Source organism: Epinephelus lanceolatus, chromosome 13 (assembly GCF_041903045.1).
Source record: "Epinephelus lanceolatus isolate andai-2023 chromosome 13, ASM4190304v1, whole genome shotgun sequence".
Taxonomy (NCBI): domain Eukaryota; kingdom Metazoa; phylum Chordata; class Actinopteri; order Perciformes; family Serranidae; genus Epinephelus; species Epinephelus lanceolatus.
This window is the reverse complement of record NC_135746.1, coordinates 29,474,777-29,495,926: the sequence shown is the minus strand read 5'-3', so window position 1 is coordinate 29,495,926 and position 21,150 is coordinate 29,474,777. Positions and strand designations below refer to the sequence as shown.

The 21,150-nt window shown below is 39.6% G+C and overlaps 1 protein-coding gene across 25 annotated transcripts in view; it reads right to left on the bottom strand.

Annotated features, from left to right (window-relative positions):
- The window catches only part of afdna (afadin, adherens junction formation factor a), a 133,802-nt gene that overhangs the window by 42,065 nt on the left and 70,587 nt on the right, over nucleotides 1–21,150 (bottom strand). For 16 of the 25 annotated variants that reach the window (XM_033648470.2, XM_078173958.1, XM_033648476.2 and 13 more), the window contains 9 exons: nucleotides 19,976–20,181; nucleotides 17,034–17,054; nucleotides 13,466–13,611; nucleotides 13,266–13,360; nucleotides 12,070–12,335; nucleotides 10,266–10,409; nucleotides 9,866–10,064; nucleotides 9,096–9,202; nucleotides 4,378–4,458 (listed from right to left, as the gene is read on the bottom strand). In XM_033648470.2, the coding sequence (XP_033504361.1) occupies nucleotides 4,378–4,458; nucleotides 9,096–9,202; nucleotides 9,866–10,064; nucleotides 10,266–10,409; nucleotides 12,070–12,335; nucleotides 13,266–13,360; nucleotides 13,466–13,611; nucleotides 17,034–17,054; nucleotides 19,976–20,181 (1,265 nt within the window). The remainder of the gene's footprint in view (nucleotides 1–4,377; nucleotides 4,459–9,095; nucleotides 9,203–9,865; nucleotides 10,065–10,265; nucleotides 10,410–12,069; nucleotides 12,336–13,265; nucleotides 13,361–13,465; nucleotides 13,612–17,033; nucleotides 17,055–19,975; nucleotides 20,182–21,150) is intronic. The other 9 variants (XM_033648473.2, XM_078173961.1, XM_078173966.1 and 6 more) reach the window with 1 other exon arrangement.

Sequence of the window (21,150 nt, the reverse complement as noted above, 5' to 3'; positions counted from 1 at the left end):
CTGCAGTAATCAAGGGCTTAAAACAAACAACTGACAACCAACAACGAGATGAAGTTGGATTTTTATAAAGACTACAGCAATAACACATAATTAAACAGCTTAACCTCACTGAGCACAAAGCCCAAAATGCATGTGCATTTTTAACCATCTGTGTCTCCTTTGTGTACCTTAGTTTAACCATTAGCAGAATGCTCCTGAGAGCAAACAGTGATAAGTGACAAACCAGAGGGCCATCACACTGAACGGTACACACATGATAAACTATGCACCCTCGACCTCTGCGTTTGAATAACATCAGTGTGTTAGGAGTGACAGCAACAAAGAGAATCACAATATGAAGAGGACACAAAAGAACTTGGGCTTTAAAATAATGAGCAAACAGAACAAACACTTTCTTTATCTGGCTTGTATGTGCAAAAGCATCCACACGCTCATTTCAAATAGTCTTTAACTCATTCAAAAATAACACCAAAGACCGCACGTGATGGAGAAACTTTGAGAAGTGACTAGAAATGTAAGTTAATAAGACTTTCTTTCAACTTCACAGGTGTTGTTGCACACACACACAACCATTAAAGCACTGTTACCTGGTCTCTCCTGCCCACCACAGAAAACCACATGTTGCAGCCACTCGTCAGCGTTGTCCAGACCAGTTTACGCCGGGACGTCCAGACTGGGACACGCACACAAATGCACACACACCCCCCCTTTTATGCCGGAGAGCGTTTGAACCTGCTAACGTGCACCAACAAGTCCAGAACCTCCCAATTACACTGGCTGGGACTAATCCATTCAGCTGAACGTCTATGTTTAAAATCACTATTTACTGCTGGAAATGCGGGATAAAAAAGTTATGTAGATTCCTACGTGTGTGGCATAAAGTAGTGGAAGTTTACTGTAGGTCATTTTAAAAAGTTTAGTGAAAAAAAGGCCTATAAAAATAAGTACTGTGTATTTGAAAAGCTGTATAGATCCCAGTACATGTGGTTAAAAAAGATGCAGTAAATTCCTGAAATGTTCCCAAGTGCAGAAAAATTCCTCCACGAGTTCCTAATTGACGCGTGTTTGTTAAGAAACAGAGAATCCAGGCAGCAATCCAGAGGTGAAGTGTCAGCTAGGACGCCGGCTGGTCAGAGTGAGGTGGAGCGCTGCTGCAGCTCCGCCAGGCAAACGCACACACACACACTCTCCCAGTTATATAACAGGACAGAGCTCAGCCCAGTTTACCGAGAATTCAAGCAGCTGTTTGACAAAATTCTCTCTACCTGCCTTTCCCATCCCACACACACACGCACACACACTTCTTTGCTTGCTCTCCTCCTCATACGTCCACACAGCTTTGAAAACAAACAGCAAGGAGGTTTCCTCAGTACATCCTTCCTTCCCACTCACACACACATGCACACAGCCGCACAGGAAAGCTCTCGCCTTCAGCAGGAAACTCACTCTACTCTGAAGAAAGAGAGAAAGAGTCCGTATGTATCGCACAGAGAACAAATACTGTCGGTTTGCCTCACACACCTTTATCATTAAAAAAGTATCAGCAAAGCACAAAAACAGGATGCAACACAACAAGATCTCGCCTACGATGGCTGATAACAAAACATAGTGACAAAACCTTACACCCAAGTCTTTCTATTGGTTGATGAAAGAGAAGAAGTAAACAGAAAAGACATTAACATCACAGACCTCTAACATGTTAGGGAGGGACACCCACCATCAGTTCACCCCAAAATCAAAAATCCATACTCTTCCTCTTACCTGTAGGGATGATTATCAATAGACTGTTTTAGTGTGAGTTGCTGAGTGTTGGAGATATCGACTGTAGAGATGTCTGTCTTCTCTTGAATATAATGGCACTCAGCTTGTAGTGCTCGAAGCGCCAAAAAAATACATCTGAAAAACTCAACAGCAATGTCTTGTTCCATAAATCATGACCTGGTTACTCAAGATAATCCACAGACCTTGTTGTGGGCAGTTTCATGTTGGAACTATTTTCTTTCTACCAAACTACACCCACCAAATGTATCACCGTGCAGAGAGAAGCAGGCATCTACTCATGAATGAGAGGCTCGTGCTCATGACAGCACAAGATGTTAATGGTGTCCTACTTAGCTGAGCTGTAACGTTAGAGATGCAGTAGATGCATGTTTCCTTCAGCACAGTGATAAATTTGGCAGCTAGTTCCTAACTGAAACTGCTCACAACAAGGTCTGTGGATTATCTTGAGTAACTGGGTCATGATTTCTGGAAAGAGACATTGTTGTTGAGTTTTTCAGATATAAGTCGAGTGCCATCTATCTTATATTGGAGAGGGGCCAACATCTCTACATCCGATATCTCCAACTCTCTGCAATACACACATAAAACAATCTTCACTGACTAAAAACACTACAGGTAAGAGGAAAAATATGTGTTTTTGAATTTAGAGTGAACTGTCCCTTTAAAACAAAATTACATAACCTGTCTGTCCTGTAAATGCAGGGTTTCCCGTACAGGAAATGTTTTAGTCAAAGTGGAAATCCAACTGTGCTGGATTTTTCTTCGCTGTTTTAAATTTTAATCCAAGCAATAAGGGTGGTGGTGGTGGTGCCTCAAAGGTGTATAACTTTTATTTGTTCTGGGTTTGTTTCCTGCCGTGTACCTTTGTGAATCCACACAGGGAAAAAGAAAGTAAAACTCAAATGAAACAAACCAAATACCCAATAGTCTGCAACTGAAAGTGGAGCTTCTATGAATGCTGTCCTGTCCTGTCATGATGCTGTCAAACTGTTAAATGCTCAGAAAGAGACAGCTGATGATACAGGATGTTATGTAAAATTGGTGGTAGATGATGGAGATGTTTGTTTAATCACTGATGATTAGGTGGGATGATGAAAGCTGGATTTATCCTGGTTGTGCTCTCTCATTTGGTGGACACTGTTTCATGGACGTTTGAGTGGTGGGCATTTGTTTTACATGTTTTCATTATATTCCTAACATTTCTAAGTCTGTGTCTATTCTCTGCTATACCTTGATATAACTTGATAAAAACCTAAAACAGCTTTACATATGAGCTTTATGTTAGCCCTAACTTTGCAGTGACGTTTTAAACTTTTAGCTTGTTAGCTAATTCGGTATCGTAAGTTATACTGATTTGGTTTTTAACATCTGGACAACGGTATTTTTTGTAGAAACTTCAGGGTCTAGATTTCTTAATATCCTGTTCATTACATTTTTAAAGGCTTAGGACATGAACAGCATGTCACCACTTTGTATTTTTCATATCAAGTCACTATTTAAACTATTGTTTAATAATAATAAAAAAAGGTAGACTGTGAAAAATGAAGCTGACATAATCAAGTTTACCAGTTTGCTGCCTACAGAAGGCAATCTGTGTCCAGCAATATTGATTTCACCCAGCAGATGCCACCACTGAGCACATCTGTCATTTTTTTGGACAATAATAATGATTTTGTTTGCTTGAGGTCTGAGGTTTGAGATTTCTCATCGACAAGCTGTTACTCTTCTTTTAAACTGCACATTCTTGAGTGTCAGACACTCAACGCTTGGCAGAGTGAAACCTCTTGAAGATGCACTCATCTTAATGTAATCACATTTATCTCCTGTCCATCTTTATTCCTCTAGGCCACTCACTTAATCAAATCCAATATGGCATAAAAAAGTTTTCAAAGCAAAAACAGTGAGGTATGTTCGCCAAGTTTGCAGCTAACATGGAGACAACACACATTTTTCCTGACACTGCAGATGCCCTTCTGGTGCATCTTTGCACTTTCCTTTAATACTGAAACACAGCAGTGAGATGAAGAATTTCCCCAGGTTTTGCCATCCATCAGAGGTGTGTGAGCAAATAAACAACATGGACAGACAGTGATGAATAGCCCCACTCTCCACACACCCACTGCCCCTCCAACAGCAAACTAAATGGACCATGTTTTCATCCAGCAGTCATCCAGAGGTTTCTTTGCAATGTCACTGTTTAGTCTCTGGGCTGCTGTCAGACTCAACAATGAAAGCAGCCTATTTAAAGTAGCAGCCTTTTCTGTCAGCACTGTGTCGCTCAGCTTTACACACACACGCAGGCACGCACACACACTGACACAAATCCAACACACTCTGTCTCGACAGCCAAGATAAAAACATCCAAGTTATTTTTGGATTTCCTGTCAAATTCATGCCAATCCTTTACACTTTTACTTTCGAAAATGTTTGAAAAACATAAGACTTCTCCCTTGAAAGAGAAGTTTTCTTATTAAAAAAAAGTTTCCTGAATAGCTCAGACAAATCTCAGATCTGCTGTAGTTTGGATTTAACTCTACACACACACACACACACACACACACACACACACACACACTTCCAGGTGGTATTTCCTACCTTGGCAGCCACGATGCTGAGGCCCATGCCGTTGTGCTTCTTCAGGGTTACCGTGACAACCTCCGGGTCTTTCCTCATTGGCTGAAACGAGAGATGGACAGGAAGGACAAACTGTGAGTGAGGATGAAACCTCTTAGACGTGTCTTTAAACAGCCTTGGGGGGAATTCAACGAGTGTCCTCTGGTGTTGTGTTCCCTCCGTCTGAGACCAGACTGTGGAGTAAAAGGAGGGAGGGATGAGAAAAGGGAGGGAAGGAATGAAGGAGGGATAAAAAGGGGAAAGGGGAAGACCACAGAGGAACCTGTGGTCACTGGAAGCAAGTCAAGAATGAAAACCACATAATGGCTACCCCCCCCCCCCCCCCCACACACACACACACACATACACACACATACACACTCACATATATACACAGATGGGCTCATTTGAGCAGGGCTGGGTGACTGGGTGGGGAGAAAGACAGAAACAAAGAAAGAGAGAGAGACAGAGAGCGATGGAGGTTTCCCACATCATGAAAAAATATTCTGACAAAGGATACTCCAAAATAAATATGCTCATGTCAGACTTGCACAAAAGTATGTCCACATCGCAGCTTGTATTTTTATGTCTGGACAGCACTGTTGTGTAAATGCAGAATTGATTGCAATGAGTTGATGTTTTTTTTTTGTGATCTGCAGGAACACCCAGAAACAAACAAAACAACAACTGCACAACAATTACTGCTACAACAACAATAAATCTACACTACAAGACAAAACAGACTACACTTAAAACAAGACCGCACCGGTAGAACAGTGACAGCTACATTACAGTTGACATCTTGGCTACAACGCTGACAACCAGAATACAAGCCATGTCAATAGCATAAAAGTAACAATGCACAAAATGCTTGACCGGGGTCTTCTTGTTTGTATAAATCAAAGGCCGTATTCACAATCATTCTGAGAACACTCTCAGAGAGCTCCTAACTTAGCTTAAAGCTTAGCTTTTAGTAAGGAGTCCTAGCTTAGGAGTGATTTAGGAAAGTTCTCAGAGCAACTCTGAGCAAGGAAGAGACACAAACTTTTATCTAAGTGAGGAGGTGTGGTTGATTTAAAAATGTGGACCTTTCCTTTAAGCTTCAGGTAAAGCTTTCTACAGGCTGACTTATGTAAGACCTTTATTATAAAGCAGGTACAGCTTTAGGCCTTCAGCAGCGACTTCAGCGACAGAATAAAAGCAGGTCTATATACAAATTTGGGACATTTTTAAACCTTTTCTGTCAGCAGGTCAGTTTTGTTACCGCAGGGGAGGAATGTTGGAAGACAACACAGCCACCATGAGCTGGATAGATGGAAAAGTAGATGTGAACAGATCAAACCTCTGACCTCTGGTTAGGTGAAACTTTTTACCTTTATAGTGCAGGTTCCCCAACCATATGAAGCATGAGGAGGAGGAGCAAGTAGTCCAAAAACTAAATACACTCCAATTCTCTCACTCAGTTTTCCCAGATTGAAGGGTAGTTTAAAAAGTAAGAATAATTACAGGACTTAAACTGTAGTTCACTAAGTAACTGCTGGGATTCACTGTCCTGTCAACACAGTGAGGAAGATATCACAGTCCTAATGGCTGACAGCTGTGTTTATAGCTACAATTAATCAGTGCACAAAAGAAATCAATGAAAACAGCTTTAACATTATAAACAGCCTCTGGACTACTTGCAAAGCTTAAGTGTGGGTATTGGCTCAGATGAGAGGGTGTAGCTCTGGATCCTGCTCCTTTTCATAAACACAGACAAACACCTTCATGCTCTACTTATGCACCAGTTTAATCCGCTCTTTGAAAACTGGCTCTCTGTCCACATAGCTCTAGAGTTTATACCAATCGCAGCAGATCATTTCTAAAAAAGAAAACTCCCCTCTCTTACTTAAGTTTGGACAAAATGTTGAAATAGAAAGTGTACATAACCTAAACCATTTATACGTTTTATGTTTTGCATGCACTATTGATCACATGTAAAATATGTAAGACACTACGTTAGATCCACCATGTTGAAGAGGATACAGAGCACAACTGTGCTTGTGATAGGTCGCACAAGACTTCCTACATGAGCCACGCCCCCTCAAATCTGGTCCACACACCATTAATCAAAGAGTGTGTGTGTGTGTGTGTGTGTGTGTGTGTGTGTGTGTTTGTGAGAGACGCCTGCATTATGTCGAGACTACAGTCATGAAATAGTAGAGCAGGGATAAACAGACCAATTACAGAGGAAGTGGCTCTGTGAGTGTGTGTGTGTGTGTGTGTGTGTGTGTAGAAGTCTATCATTTACTAACGGCTGCTGCAGTGTGATTGGTGTTGATCAAATTGTGTGTGCGCTTGGTGTGCATCTGTGTGTGTCTGTGAAGGTTGTTATGAAAAGTAAATTGCCCCTTCTGAAGTCAGTGTAATCACTGCCTTCCAACTGGGAGACCACACACACACACACACACACACACACACACACACACACACACACACAAACCTCTGTAACCGAATCAAAGCAACTTCCAGGTTTAAACTTTTCTAAAAATAGTCAAACTATGTCAGCTGCGCCGTCACACTGTCTCCAGCTCAGCCTCTCTTCAGGAATTTTACCTTTTTTAGTCCTGAATTCACCTGAAAACTGAGCCATGTTTTCATTTGTCATGTCGACTACTGGAACTCCAGCTAAATCTCCCTTAAACCCAGTAAATCCAGTATAATTTATACCTGAATTATCTAATACTGGAAAAATGAGCTTAGCCAGAAAAGGTCAACGAGAGAGACCAAGGAAAGGTTACGTAATGTTGATGCATACCATTAGCTGATGTCATCCATATTAGCTAATACTGGCTAATTTGTTTGTAAATTAGGCTTCATTTTACTATAAATCAACCTTGTCAAATTCTTAACAGCATAATTTACTTTTAACACCAGTTATATGCCTGGTATCCTTCATGAGGGCTCTTATAGTTACATTTTTCAACAATATTTGTTAACTTGTACAACCCAGATTCCCAAAAAGTTGGGACTCGGTGTAAAAACAGAGTGCACTGATTTCCAAGAAACAATTTTCACCTTCAAAACTTCAACAGTTCGTGTCTCCAGTTCCCAAAGGCTTACTGTGAGTTGTTAAAAGAAGAGGTGATGTAACACAGTGGTAAACTTCTTTGGAGTGTGTTGCAGCATCAAATTCAGAATGAGTGTATATTTCCAAAATGCTGATATAATTTAAAAAACTATTTAAAAAAAAGAGCTATTTTTGGCAGATATATAGACGAGGAAAGGTTGTGTTCAGGGAGTGCATATTTCTTTTGTAACACTGGGTGGACTGTAAATAAACTGGGTTTATTACTTATTTATTTGATTACGTGGTAAATTGTCTGGGGATAGTTGTGTATTAGTTGTAAATACATTTGGGAAATTGTTGAAATAATATGAGTTAAAAGAAGAAATGTAAGAAAGGAGTAGACATAAGTTTTACTTCTACGTAGTCCTTTTCGGACACTGTTACTTTTGTCTTGGTTGTTTTTTAGTATGTTTCTTTTTTCATTTCTGGTTTGAAATAAAGTCATTCATTCATTCAAAAAACAATTAAAGTTTAATAGTTTGAACATTAAGTATCTTGTCTTCCTGTATTCAACTGAATATAGGTTGAAAAGGATTTGCAAATAATTTCATTCTGTTTTAATTCAAGTTTTACACACTGTCCCAGCTGTTTAGGAATCAGGGTTCTGTGCTCAAATGTGTCACAGAGGCTCCTGGTTATCTTGTTTCTGCTTTCATTTTGAAGGTTGGGGATGAAAGATATGCTGCTGATTAAAATTAGATGCAATGATGAAAGCATTGCCAAAGTATTTATATTTTAAAAGATTTTTAGAAATGTAAAATTTAGATTGGGCAGTTTGAACCCTAAAACAGTATACAGAGATGAGGCTGAAGCTGACAAGATGACCTCACCACAGTCACGTGATTTGATAGAAAGCTCCAGAACAGCTACTAAATGGACCTTGGGGTGAGAATGTTTCCTAATTACTCTTTCCATGGTCAAGAATGAACTCTGAACTTCATCAGCGTTTTTATCAATATAGATGAGAAGTCCATAAAGTACTGAAGAGAAAATGTAATTGTTTTAAAGTAAGTACTCTCCATCTTTTGAAGAAGATCTTAATATAATTGAAAGCTCCAGAGCAACTACTAAATGGATCTTGAGATTGTTTCCTCAACAAATTTTTTAAATTTTCAAAAAAACACAGTGTGTGGCTAATATGTTAAATGCTAGGATAAAAATCTTGTGAATCAGATTGTTTATTCAGTAATTCAATGAATCTATCCCAAAACAGCAGAATTAACTATACACTAAATACATATATATTTTGCAGGTGTTTGAACACAATTTTGTGGCAAAATAGCTGTGGCAGAAACTCACTGATTGACAAAACTCTAATCAGAGTAAAGTCATCTCAGTGCGGCATGAAGATAAGAGTGTTGAAAAGCAAAGCGGCATCCTGAAGTCACTCTGCAGAATCTTTCTGTGGCTGCCTTAGCTGTCACATCTACTGTACACTTTAGTCTCTGCAGCCTCCATGAGTCAGCATTACTGAGCCTGCTCAGAGTCCCCTGTGGCCCCAACTTTACCTGGGATGCTCCACTGCCCTGACACACACGCATACACAGAGTGGTTGAGAGAGAGACAGAGAGACAGAATGTTGATGTCCTACCATCTCCGAACTGTCAGCAGCAGAGAAGTGGCTGTCGCAGTCAGCTCCTTCAAAGTGGACTGTCCAGGTGCCAGGTGAACGGGGATGTGGTACCAACCTACAAAAACCTGGAAGAAGACAACATACACACACATATTACAGCGTGTTTTCACTGAATCCAAAATCTAAATTCTGTGTGTAAAAGCACAAACTTGTTGTGTCAGAACAACTCCTAAAGTTCGCTTTTGTTTTGTCAATATAAGAGGCAAATTTGACAAAAAAAGAAAAGTAAATGGAAGTCACACAAAAGCTTTATTCATAAAATCCTGATATATTTAAAACTGTGCTGTCAAATATCCCCTCAAAAAATGTTTTAAAACACATGAAAATATTTTGCTATGAACAATAACTTGGGTCTAGTGTGGTTTTTCAGTTAAACCACAGTTGAAAATACTTTAAAATGAATCCGCTCTTCCCCTCTTGCTCATGTCAAACTGCACAAACATCATTCTGAGCAGTGAAGGTCAAATATCCAGATTCTGTAACAATCAGCAAAACATACTTTTAAGAGGAGAAGGACTTCAAACACCAAACATCAAATTATTGGACGATTATAACAGAGTCCATGAAGTTGACCACAGAAATAATAAAATACAGTGAATCAACTGTAAGAATAGTACATAAGTATATTAACTCTGACAACTAAATTGCATTTATACATACAAAAACAGTTTCAATTCAATTCACCAAAAGGTCTTTTCATTTCTAAATATTGGTCCCAGTGACTTTACCTCTCTGCAGCAGCGGCTCAAGGAAGTCCTGCAGGCCGTTGGGGAGGCTTCGCACCACATCGCAGGAATAACCATCCTCAGGAAGGAGGAAGGGCAGCTGGAGGTCCGGATCCTCCTCCAGCTGCACCTCTCTCCCATCACTCCTCGCCAGCTCATCTGCTGTGTTTTCGGCCACTGCCACCACGTGGTCTATTAGCTCCTGAACAGAAACACACGCAAAGAGCAGCACACATATCAGACACTGATATTCATATCACACAACAGATACATTAATGTCTATTAATGTATCTGTTGTCTATCTAATGTCTAGAAAGTGTAAATTGAATGTGTGTAAATAAAAATCATGCCACATAAGTTGAGTATTCTGTATTTTGAATGTGACTCTGTGCGTTGGTCTTACAGGCGGGATGTAAGGCTCGTCCGGAGCGCAATGGTAGTTGGTCATGAGAGCGTGGAGCTGCAGGGAGTTGAGCTTAAAGCAGGTGTTGTGGATGTTCTGCACATCTTGCATGGAGTACTTGTCCATGGTGAGCAGGGTGGTGGCCTGGAGGACACGCATACACACACAAAAACATCACATTGAGCAAAATATCTTGTATGTCATACACATCTTGTCTGTATATTTTCAGCCTTGTCTACCACATTGTCTTTTGAGAATCCTTTATATCGAGAGTATAAAATCGTATTGTATACTTTCCTGTAAAGCTTGAGTGTTGAACTCTTGCTTCCCCCCTCGAGCAGCAAAAGTAACTACATAAACACTGACAACATGTGCTTATAACATATGCCTGCAGGTAAGCTTGCCACATCTACCCCACCCCCAGGAGCGCTCTCCTCATGGTGTCATCCTTTCTCTAAATACTGACTTTATTTCTTATCTGGAGCACCCACTTCATAACCTTTTCTTAGATGCTTCTTGGAATTTTCCACTATACTTGTCGCTGCTGCTCCATCACTATGGTCCCTCCCCGCTTCCTTTTTAAAAATCTTTAATTTAAACTGCCAACATACATAGTATTTAACTGAAACATCAGAATCACACCCATACAGCTGATGCACTGAAAACAAACACAAAATAAGAGTGTGCCAAACAGAAAAAGCTATAAAAAAAGCGACACAAATCTAATATAAAATAAAAAAAATTATTGTCCCCTTCTTTTGCTCTGGCTGGTTGACATAAAATACATCACTTCTGTTGCGCCAGCATCAGAAAGTTGCAACAGGAACCCAGCATGACAACTCCAGTACACTGAGAAATACAGAGAGCTTATCCTGGCAGCAAAAGGCTAAATCAGCATTTTGTGAACTTGTTTGGTAAGGACCTGAATTCAACAGACGTTCATTTATATGTTACAGTTCCACACTCCAGCTTAAAAATTGTGACTATACATACTGCTTGTATATGTAATAAATACATCTTTGAATCCTTATATATATATATGTTTAAAACTGGCTTCTTAATGTTCTTTAACATGCAGGTTATAGTTTCATTAAAATTTCAGAAATACTTTCTCTTATCATAAGCAGTGGAGTCCAACATGATCACAGCTGGGTTGTTCCCAGTTGTTTTCATGCACCACTTAATATTTAACAATATAATAATTAGAATCTGATGACAGATGTTGGGTTGTTTGCTTATGTTGCCAGAGCGACCCATGTCAGTAAAATCTGATCAAACAACACTCACAAGGTCACAAAGAGGCCAATGAGCTGTGATTCTGAGCTCTCATACATTATAAGCTTAAAAGGATTTTTTATTATTTCAATTGGTTGATTATGTAGTCAAAAACATTAAAAGTCTGGAGAAATGCAGAGCATAACATTAACAAGTTGTGACCTGCAAACTATGTGCATATTATGCTCTTCACTTAAGTCAATTCTTGCTCCTTGAGTAAATTATGTTAACATATGCTTGTTTGTTTTAAACTTCTAAAGACACAAAGTTCATAGTGGTAATCCCAGCATGACCTTGGCTGCTATGCCGAGAGAAGAAAAACCAACAAAGAACTAAAGATAATAAAAAAGGGAAACACTGGAAAGAGAATTCCCACTCACAGTTGTGGTAGTAATTCACTGAACAGCATGAATAACAAAGCTATAAAAATGAAAACACTGATGAATAAAATATAATCCACCACCATCTCAGTGTCAGTGTCTCCTCATATCCCAGCACACACTTCCCTTATTCCCCTCTACCCTCTCACCTGTACAATTCGACTGAGGTGGCAGTCTGCGGCGAGCTCCAGACCCTGTTTCTCTGCCCAGGCCTCGATGTGGCTGAGCTGCTGTCGGAGGATGGCCCCCCAATAGTGACAGCACAGCCCTGACTCTGTGTCCGTCACCAGTTTGTTGAAGAGCCACATGTTGATGAAGTGGAAGAGCTGTGAGAAGAGCTGGATGGTCAGGGCGGCGTTGACTCGACACCGCCGCAGCAACGACATCGCCCCTGTTAGGGTGTGCAGGACATCCTCTGGAAGTAGAAGGGGGAAGAGACATATACGGGTGGAGAGGATCAGATATATGTTCGGTACAAAGGTGTATAAAGTCATTAGTTCAAGAAAGTTTCTCAATATTTTGAGGTACAAAATCATTAGTTAAAGAAAATTCCTCAATATTTTGAGGTACTAAGTCATTAGTTCAAGAAAGTTTCTCATTATTTTGAGGTACTAAGTCATTAGTTCAAGAAAGTTTCTCATTATTTTGAAGCATCAAGTCATTATTTTGAGAAAGTTTCTCATTATTTTGAAGCATCAAGTCATTATTTTGAGAAAGTCTCTCATAATAATGACTTAATAGGATATTTTTTTCCATCACACAAGGGAAAACTGAGAAAGGCTTCACAATCAAAACATCTGAAACAAAGAGACATATGAGGCTAAAAGCAACTCTTCCTCGCTCTCTTTGAGCATCTTGACACCTGAGTTATTGCCATTTCAAAAGCCAGGAATCCAAACTTTCTTACATTCACTGCAGTGTTTGTGTAAAACCACTGATTTAAGTCTTCTTCTTAGTTTCATAGAGATTTAGCCAGATATTATAAATTTTGCCATGGCTGAAAGCAGACACTGGAGGTACTGTTTCCCTCCATGAGGCCTGGACCCCCCCAACACATTGGAAGATCGATTCCTGGGATCATGAAATGAATTTGAAATTATTATCACAATAAACATAAGAACAAAAAACATATTCTTATCAGACTTTTCTAGGATCTTTACTTATTTTTCTTAAGAAACATTTGATCGTTTTTACTCTTTGGACCCCTAAAAATCATTCAAACACAAAAATCTGACAAAGAAAAATCACTCTAGCTGAACTTCCATGTACAACCTGACAAGGGGTCACAAGTTGACACTGCTCCACTTAAAGGGGACATAAATCACTAGATGTGTTTGTGTATTACCGATCTTGGGTCTCTGTGGATTATGTTCCTCTGGGTCGTCCAGAAAAGCAGGCATGTAGTTGTTCAGATCCGCCTGGAGACAGTGGACCAGGTACCTGCAACAACATGTTACAGCTCGTTAAAGATGACAGACCTCACCATCAGAGCAACAGAGAAGCTCTCCTCCAATACTCTTTCAGGGAACCTAAAAAGAAACTGACTTGAAAGCCATCTGGACCAGATGGGCGAGGATGTCCTGGGCATCCAGCGTGATGCGACTCAGGTCTCTGTCCTGCTTGATGAAGTTGAGCAGCTCCGAAGCGTTGGCCATCCAGAAAGCCAGTGCTCCTGCGATGTTCTTCTGCTTCTGTAACGTACCAACCACAGCCACGTACACACAAAGAAAAAAACATACAGAGGAAGTTGTTAGAGCAGCAGGACGAAGAAGAGATTGGAGTTAAAAAGAAGGTGAGAGAGGGGTTTCTGTTTGAGTTGCAGCCAGAAGGAGCGGTTGTTACTTCAGGGATAGAGTCATGCCCTGCCCACCCCTCCCTCTAAGCCAACCCTGTGCTGAGAAGAAGAGTGGTCATTAATGTCTCTATGAAAAGTCGCTCAACCAAATTGTCTTAATTTCAAGATTTCTGCAGCATTTAAATGTGAGCTCTAGGAGGTTTTCCTTCATTAGAGACATTAGTGACCACTCCTTTCGCCTCCCAGACACATCTCCATGTAGCAGGTCACCAGACACTGGCCTCCTCCACTAACTAGTCGGTGTTGCAATTTATTTTTGACAAAACAATGTTTAGACTTAGACTATGGAACACATGCATTCACACTGGGAGCAACAAATACTACAAGTGACTACAAGTCAGTTAATCTCCAATAGATCAGAGGGACATACAGTAACATTTTATGGACAAATCTAAGTGCTTTTCTGCTTCTGATTTAATTTATTTTGACACTTGCTAAGAGTTAGACGAGAAGATTGATATCACATTATGTCTGCCTGTTAAATATAAGTCTTAAGATGAAGGCCGGTTTGCTTAGTTCAGCAAAAAAACTGGAAACAGGGGGAACAGCTGGCTTTGCTCTCTCCAAAGAGAAAGAAACATTTTCACATTTGCCTTCTACTTTTCACTGGTACAAACAAAAGAATGGCATGTTTCCCCTGTTTCCCATTTTTGTGCTAAGATAAACTGACCAGCTTAGTTTAGCTGGACTAACTGCTGACTATAGGATGCATTTACCTTAGAAACGTGATAACGGTATCTATCACGCCATCTTACTCTTGACAAGAAAGTGAGTAAGCGTATTTCCCCACAATGGTTTAATAAGTATTTCTACAATAATATAACATTTTGAAAAGCAACATAAAAGCAACTGAAGACACATGTTGTGCCTTTTGTAACTGTAGCTGCACATCCCCACATTAATGTAATCAGCCTCTTGTGGAGTAAAGGGAACAAGCAGCAGCCCACCTAACCAAGATAATATCACAGAATAATTAACTACGTAATCATCTCAAATGGCCAACACTGAGTAGATATCACACTTTTAATAACACTCCATATGTCAGTCTATAGTCTAAAGGACTAAAGGACATTTTCTGGATCTGAGATCAACACGGAGGACAGAGTTCAGTGTGTGAGGAGCTGATTGGTTAATAACCCCACCACTCAGAAAGGGAGGAATGTGTGAAGCTCGCTCTCCTGCACTCATCTATCCCCGCCTTGAAAAAGTAACACAAATCAAACAAAACAAAGAAAAAAATAAAATAAACCCCTTCATTCAGAACAGCCAGAGAATGAGAGATGGAGCCAAGTGCATCCAAAATGAAACGTGACAATAAAACATTAAGGACACGTTTAAAACACAGACGGATGGTTGAACATGTTAAATGAACTTCCAAACAGACGCATGAAGCAGAGGAGGTGGAGGAGGTCGGAGGGACGCGACTTGTCTCTCGTCCACACTGTTGAGTAGGAGAAGCAAGACGTGATGTCACACAACATGGATGCCAGAATTAAAGATGGAGCAATGGTGGAAAAGAGTGGTTGCTTTGGTTTTGCTCAGTTTTTGTTTGTTTGTTTTTTTTAGTACCAGGCAGGTTCCAGGAAGCTGAATGGAATTAGTTGGGTTGATGTTGCTGCTTAGTTTTCCAGCTGTGGGAGGACGCATTATCATGGCTGTATTTTACATTTCTGTTAGAATGGAGAAAAAGAAGCAGCAGCAACAATGAAGGGCTGGTCAAGAAAGCAGACAGAGAGCAGTAGAGAGAGAAAAGTACAGATGAGTAGATATGCACAGGCTCATAGAAGGAAGCCAAGAGGATGGTGAGGTTGGGCGACATGATTTTTTTTATCTTAAACTGTTAATATGGTTTGCCTACATAGGAATGTCAGACACTGTGACAGACTGCAACTACACAACAACTATGACCTTGTGACCACAAAGCTTATCTAAAGGCAAACACACACAATGCAACAAATGGTTGAATTGGATCAAAAGGTTTGGATGCTTCTTGATTTGTTAGTCACACAGGAATATTTTAAAAACATATGGTTTACACAATGTGTATTTGTCATTTTTATATATGTAATTTGTCTTTTTTCATTTTATTATTTCCTGTTGCTGGAAATTGTTAAGTCTCCATAAATATACTATTGTCTTTTAGAGTAAGCACATTTGAATTTCCATCCATTCCAGCATTCTGTAAAGTATTCTATATGAAAGGCTATAATATTAAATTTCATCATCAATAAATCTACTGGATTTTTTCTTTTGGTTTATCAATCAACCATTTATTAAGTAAATGGCAGGGAAAAAAGTTTGAAAAATGTGTATCATTATTTTGAAATGCCCATGGTGACGTCTTTAAATTGCTTGTTTTGTTTGACTGACAGTTTCAACCACAAGATTTTTTAGTTTACAATAATATAAAATGGAGAAAATCAGCAAATACTCACATTTTTTGTCAATCAAGTAATCAATTTATTGTTTAAATACTTATGCTAAGTTGTTTTCCATCTATTTTAAAATATAAATGTCACACATTCATATTTATTCAACCTTTCTTTATTTCTTAAGGTGGATCCTTTTGACCCGTTTCACTGGCACAAAGAAAAAGAAAGCTCAAACTATTATTTCATAAATCTACTGAGAAAGTATTCTTGTATTTCCTCCTATTTTACCTTGTGAGCTGTAGTGAATATGCATTTCCTTTTAAGTGGGCATGAAATATTAAGGCAAAAAGTTTAGCCCCATTAATTACCAGGTGGGTGTGTAACAGATTTTAGCTATATTAGCTATATGGAGAAAATCAAATATCACAATATTTTTTTTTTTTTACCAAATACCTCAATATCAATATTGCTATGATATTGTTGGGTTAACTATTGGTGCTTTTGTAAAACATTTACACAATGAGATTTATGGCAATCATCAGTAATGGATATAGAGACTAAGTGGGTAAACACAAATAAAAGAACAGCTACAACAGTCTAGTAAGGTCAGAAAATCCTATTGCTTTACTGTAATGCAGCCTTTCAAACCTGGAAAAGGCAACACTTAAGATATCCAAAATCTAAGGCGATATCTAGTCTCATATCATGATATCGATATAATAAAGATATACTGCCCGGCCCTGTTGAGATGCACTGTTAATCCTAACACATTTTATCCATATCGCCCACACCAAGACAGAGAGAGAAAGAGAGAAATAAAGAGTGAGTGAAGGAGGTAGACGGGTCTGTAGCAGCCGTATCATGGTGTGCTATTGTGCTATCCTACCTGATCCCCTTCAGGAATCTCCTGGATGGAAGGAGGAGGAAGAGGAGGAGGAGGAGGAGGAGGAGGAGGAAGAGGAGGACACGTTCACAGGACAGAGAGAAAACACGTCAACAGCTACAGTATGGACACAGCCATGTAACACACACACACACACACACCAACACTTTGACACACACATGGTCATGGTTTACAATGTGAAGACATCTTGAACCAGTTAGAGAACATAATTGAAGGAGGTCATCTGGAAACCACATCTGGTCAAAAAAACATTACAAGTGTCTGAGAAATTTAGCTAGTTCGGATTGAGGCTTTTAGAGATGTCTTCAATGTCAGCTCAGAGGAAGTTTATCATTAAAACAGGCAAGGAACAACAGTACTGTTAAACTTTTAAAAATAAACTGATTAGCTAAAATGTAACTGTATTTAGGACCACATGAAGCTTGTAATAAGACTGAATTAAAGTTGTTTTATTGGTACATTTTACAGGTTTAGTTTAGAGCCTAGTCTTGAGACTTACAGAGTTTTCAGTTCTGTATTATGGTAGTATAATGGCAAGAATCTGGCGATATGATACACATCACGATACAGGGGTTCAATGTACTGCGATTTATTGTGATACTGTAAGCAAGGTGATATATCGCGATGTTTTTTTTTTGTTGTTTTGTTTTGTTTTTTGAAGATCTTTTTTTTCTTGGGCTTTTTTGCCTAAATGTCATAGGACATTTCAAGCGAGATAGGGCTGTAGCAAAGGGCCATGGGCTGGAATAAAACTGGGGCTGCTGCAACGACATAGCCTTTGTACATGGGGCGACTGTCCTGACCACTGAGCTACTTGGCACCCTTAAATCGCGATTTTAGGAGCTAGCAGTGTGCTCTTTATGACTCTGTTTCATAGGCCTATGATCTTAATGCTAGTGACATGTTATTACGTTAGAGGGTAGGAGAGAAATGGCTGAAGATAGATTACAACATTGAGGGATCTAGCAATCAGGGGTTTAAACACAACACGAAATTAACCGCTGCCACGAGTCTTTGCGAGGAAATTACTAATAAAAAATCAAGAGTGTTTTTGAGAATTGATACAATATCATAAACAAAATACTGTAAGTGTATCAATATTTTCTAACACCCCTACAACATATAGCAGCTGGAATAAAAGGTAACAAATGAGCTAAGTCTAAACAGGAACTGACCCGGTGTGAAAAAAGTATAAAAGGAAAATTAACCCTTCAGTAAACTTACGTCATAACAGTACACATTTTGAGACAGCTGTATAATTACCACAAGATGTGACCAATAAGAATAAATTCAAGTTCTGCACTCCCATATACACTGGGAAATCTGTTGTATTGCTTTGCAGGAATGTTACAGGGGGAATTTTTTGCCTTAACTTTCCAGTTTTTGAGTAAGTGGCGAGAGTAACACCCTCTTTGTGGGAACAAGCTATGGAGTTTATGTGAAATGTGGTCTCAGTATAAAAGGGGCCTGGGACCAACACTACCAGACCATGTGGACCCCGTTGTTTGTTGATGACACAAAGTTATAACACTTCATTTGATGATCACACACTGATGTTTAAAACTGCTGCATGTAATCCATTAAGGGTTTAAGTGATGCAGTTAAGACATTTAAGGATGCAAAACACTGGGAAAGCATGACTCGATCTCCAGCATCTCACACAATCATTCCACTATTCAAGATCGAGTTCTCCAAGCAGTCAACATGCCAGAGATGCTCCAAAAATACCCTGTTTTTAAGCCTATTATGAGCCCATCTGAAGCAGGAAGGTTGAACATTCCCATACGCTAAAAATATTTCCCAGAAACTCTATAAAACTGAAATCCTACTACACACAGACTGGAATAGTTTCAGTCTTAGTCCATTCTGCGTGTGTTTTCTTTCATAACTTCACTGCATACCGATGGCAATGAATAGCTGGCTGCCAGCTAAACAAATAAAAGTGAATGGCACTAATAAAAGGAGAAATGGCACTTGCGTTTTATTGAGTCTTAGTAAGTAAGGCCTTCAGAAAAAAAACTAAGAACTGTGTGTATTTTTTTCTCCCATAATCCTCCCAAGCTCTGTGCTTCATTTATTTTAAACATACATGATGTTAAGTCATATTAGACCTCCAGCTAACACTATGTTAAGAGTGGCCTGGTATCAAGCTTCAACTCTTATGAATATCAGACAAAAATGTGTCCATAGCACGGAGTATTAAAAACTGCCATGTACCGAATGCCGGTAATAGATGCTTGACAACATTTTTATCTGTGTTTAAAGTACTGTGTAAGTAAGTACTGTGCGTAAGTACATGTACAAGTACTGAATACTCTCACCACAGCTTGTATTATATCCTCTAGCAGGATGTTCAGATTTAAACCAAACTTTTGTTGAATATAGTGCATTTAGTAAAAAGTAAAAGTTATTTGTGTTATTGCAACCTAATAGTTTTATTTTGTTCTAAAAGTTTATATATTTGCTGACAAAAACACTCATTTGTCAAAATTTTCTTAATGATTTCCAGCTCTAATGATCACTGATAGCGCCATGCTAGCTGAGGTTTAGCATACACTACGTTGCGTCATAGCAGGCTTCACACCACGAGCATTTAACACTGACAGGTAGACAAACATGAGACACAAGCACAGACTGGTACAACAGAGGTAACTGTGGAGAGAAAGCTGCAAGAGACATACAAACACTTAAACACACCTTACAACAACTACAAGCAGTAGTTTGTAAGAACACAGTAAATGGGGGGGGGGATTAGGCATCAAACAATTCAAAAATTTCAACAAAAGCCAGGGTGCAAGTCAAAAACACATAAATAGCAGCATTATGAAGCCGTAGGACACACTGGAATAATGCACAGATTAATACATCGTGTTCAAACATGACCACACATTAAAGAAAAATATTTAAAAAGAAGTGTTACTGACCTGGATGACTCCCTCCATCATGCTCACCATCTTGTTGACGATGGCGATGACCTTATGTGTCCTCTCAGACGGCGACATGTCAGGCCGGTAAGAGGGCGACAGGACGTAGCGGCAGGCCATGTACAGGACGTAAGTGGGTGAGAGTTTGAAGTGGACCGTGGAGCTGTTGGTGTAGTTGATGATGGCTGACAGGAAGGTGTCCTCAGCTGGATGGACACACACAGAAACAGGTAATTAGACCACCTACCATGTCAGGAGAAATGTCGAGGTTTGATTAAATGAAATAGAGCTGACACATTCGGCTGGAGTGGTTGATATGCTCTTGTCTGACCAAATGCTCAGTAGTCAGGCAACTGCTGGTATTACTTTTAAAGAGCCATGTGTCTTTCCCAGCTGGCAATACCAGCCACTGTGCTGAACACAGCCAGCTGTGAGCCACTGGTGCACTTTGAAGGCGCAGCAGTATTTCAGCTGAGACACTTTGGTTGCAGCTGGGTACAAAGTGAGAGTGACGACCAGCTGCAGCGTTTTATCAAAAGCTGAACATGTTTCAACTTTTGGCGACCAGAAAAAAACAAGACAGCAAATATGCAACACTTAATGCAGAATAGACACTCAGTGCCTTGTCCCACTGCTGGCATTTGAGCATACTGTAAAAATGTGACACTCCTGGGTCCCATTGCAAAGCTGGCCTCAGGAAAAAGGAAAGAAAACCCTCTGGGGGACACACACACCACCACCAGCCACAGTGCACTCAGAGCACCGTGACAGATTTAGTAGATCTAAACAGAACGTGGACTTTCTTTCCCCAATTGACCAATCGACTAGCTAAAAAGTAGGTAGAATTTCAGTAGATTCCAAGATCTGCTTTGGTTGACTACAGCTCTGAAAGTACTCTGAAGTATGTTTTACTCTGACAAAAGGAATTCAGAGGATATCAGTGTTTCTCTAACAGATTTATTCTTGAGCAAATACAAAAGGTTATGAGACAATGTTGAAATCAGTGTTTCTCATGTAGTGCGTTGCAGCACACTCCTTTGCCGTGATGCCAATCCAGGTGTGCCGTGAGATCTTGGGATAACCTCATATTATTACTGCAATATTCAATAGGGCCTATACAAAAAGTTATGAATGAATCTTTAATTGACAGTATCAGTATGTTGTGCGTACTCGTT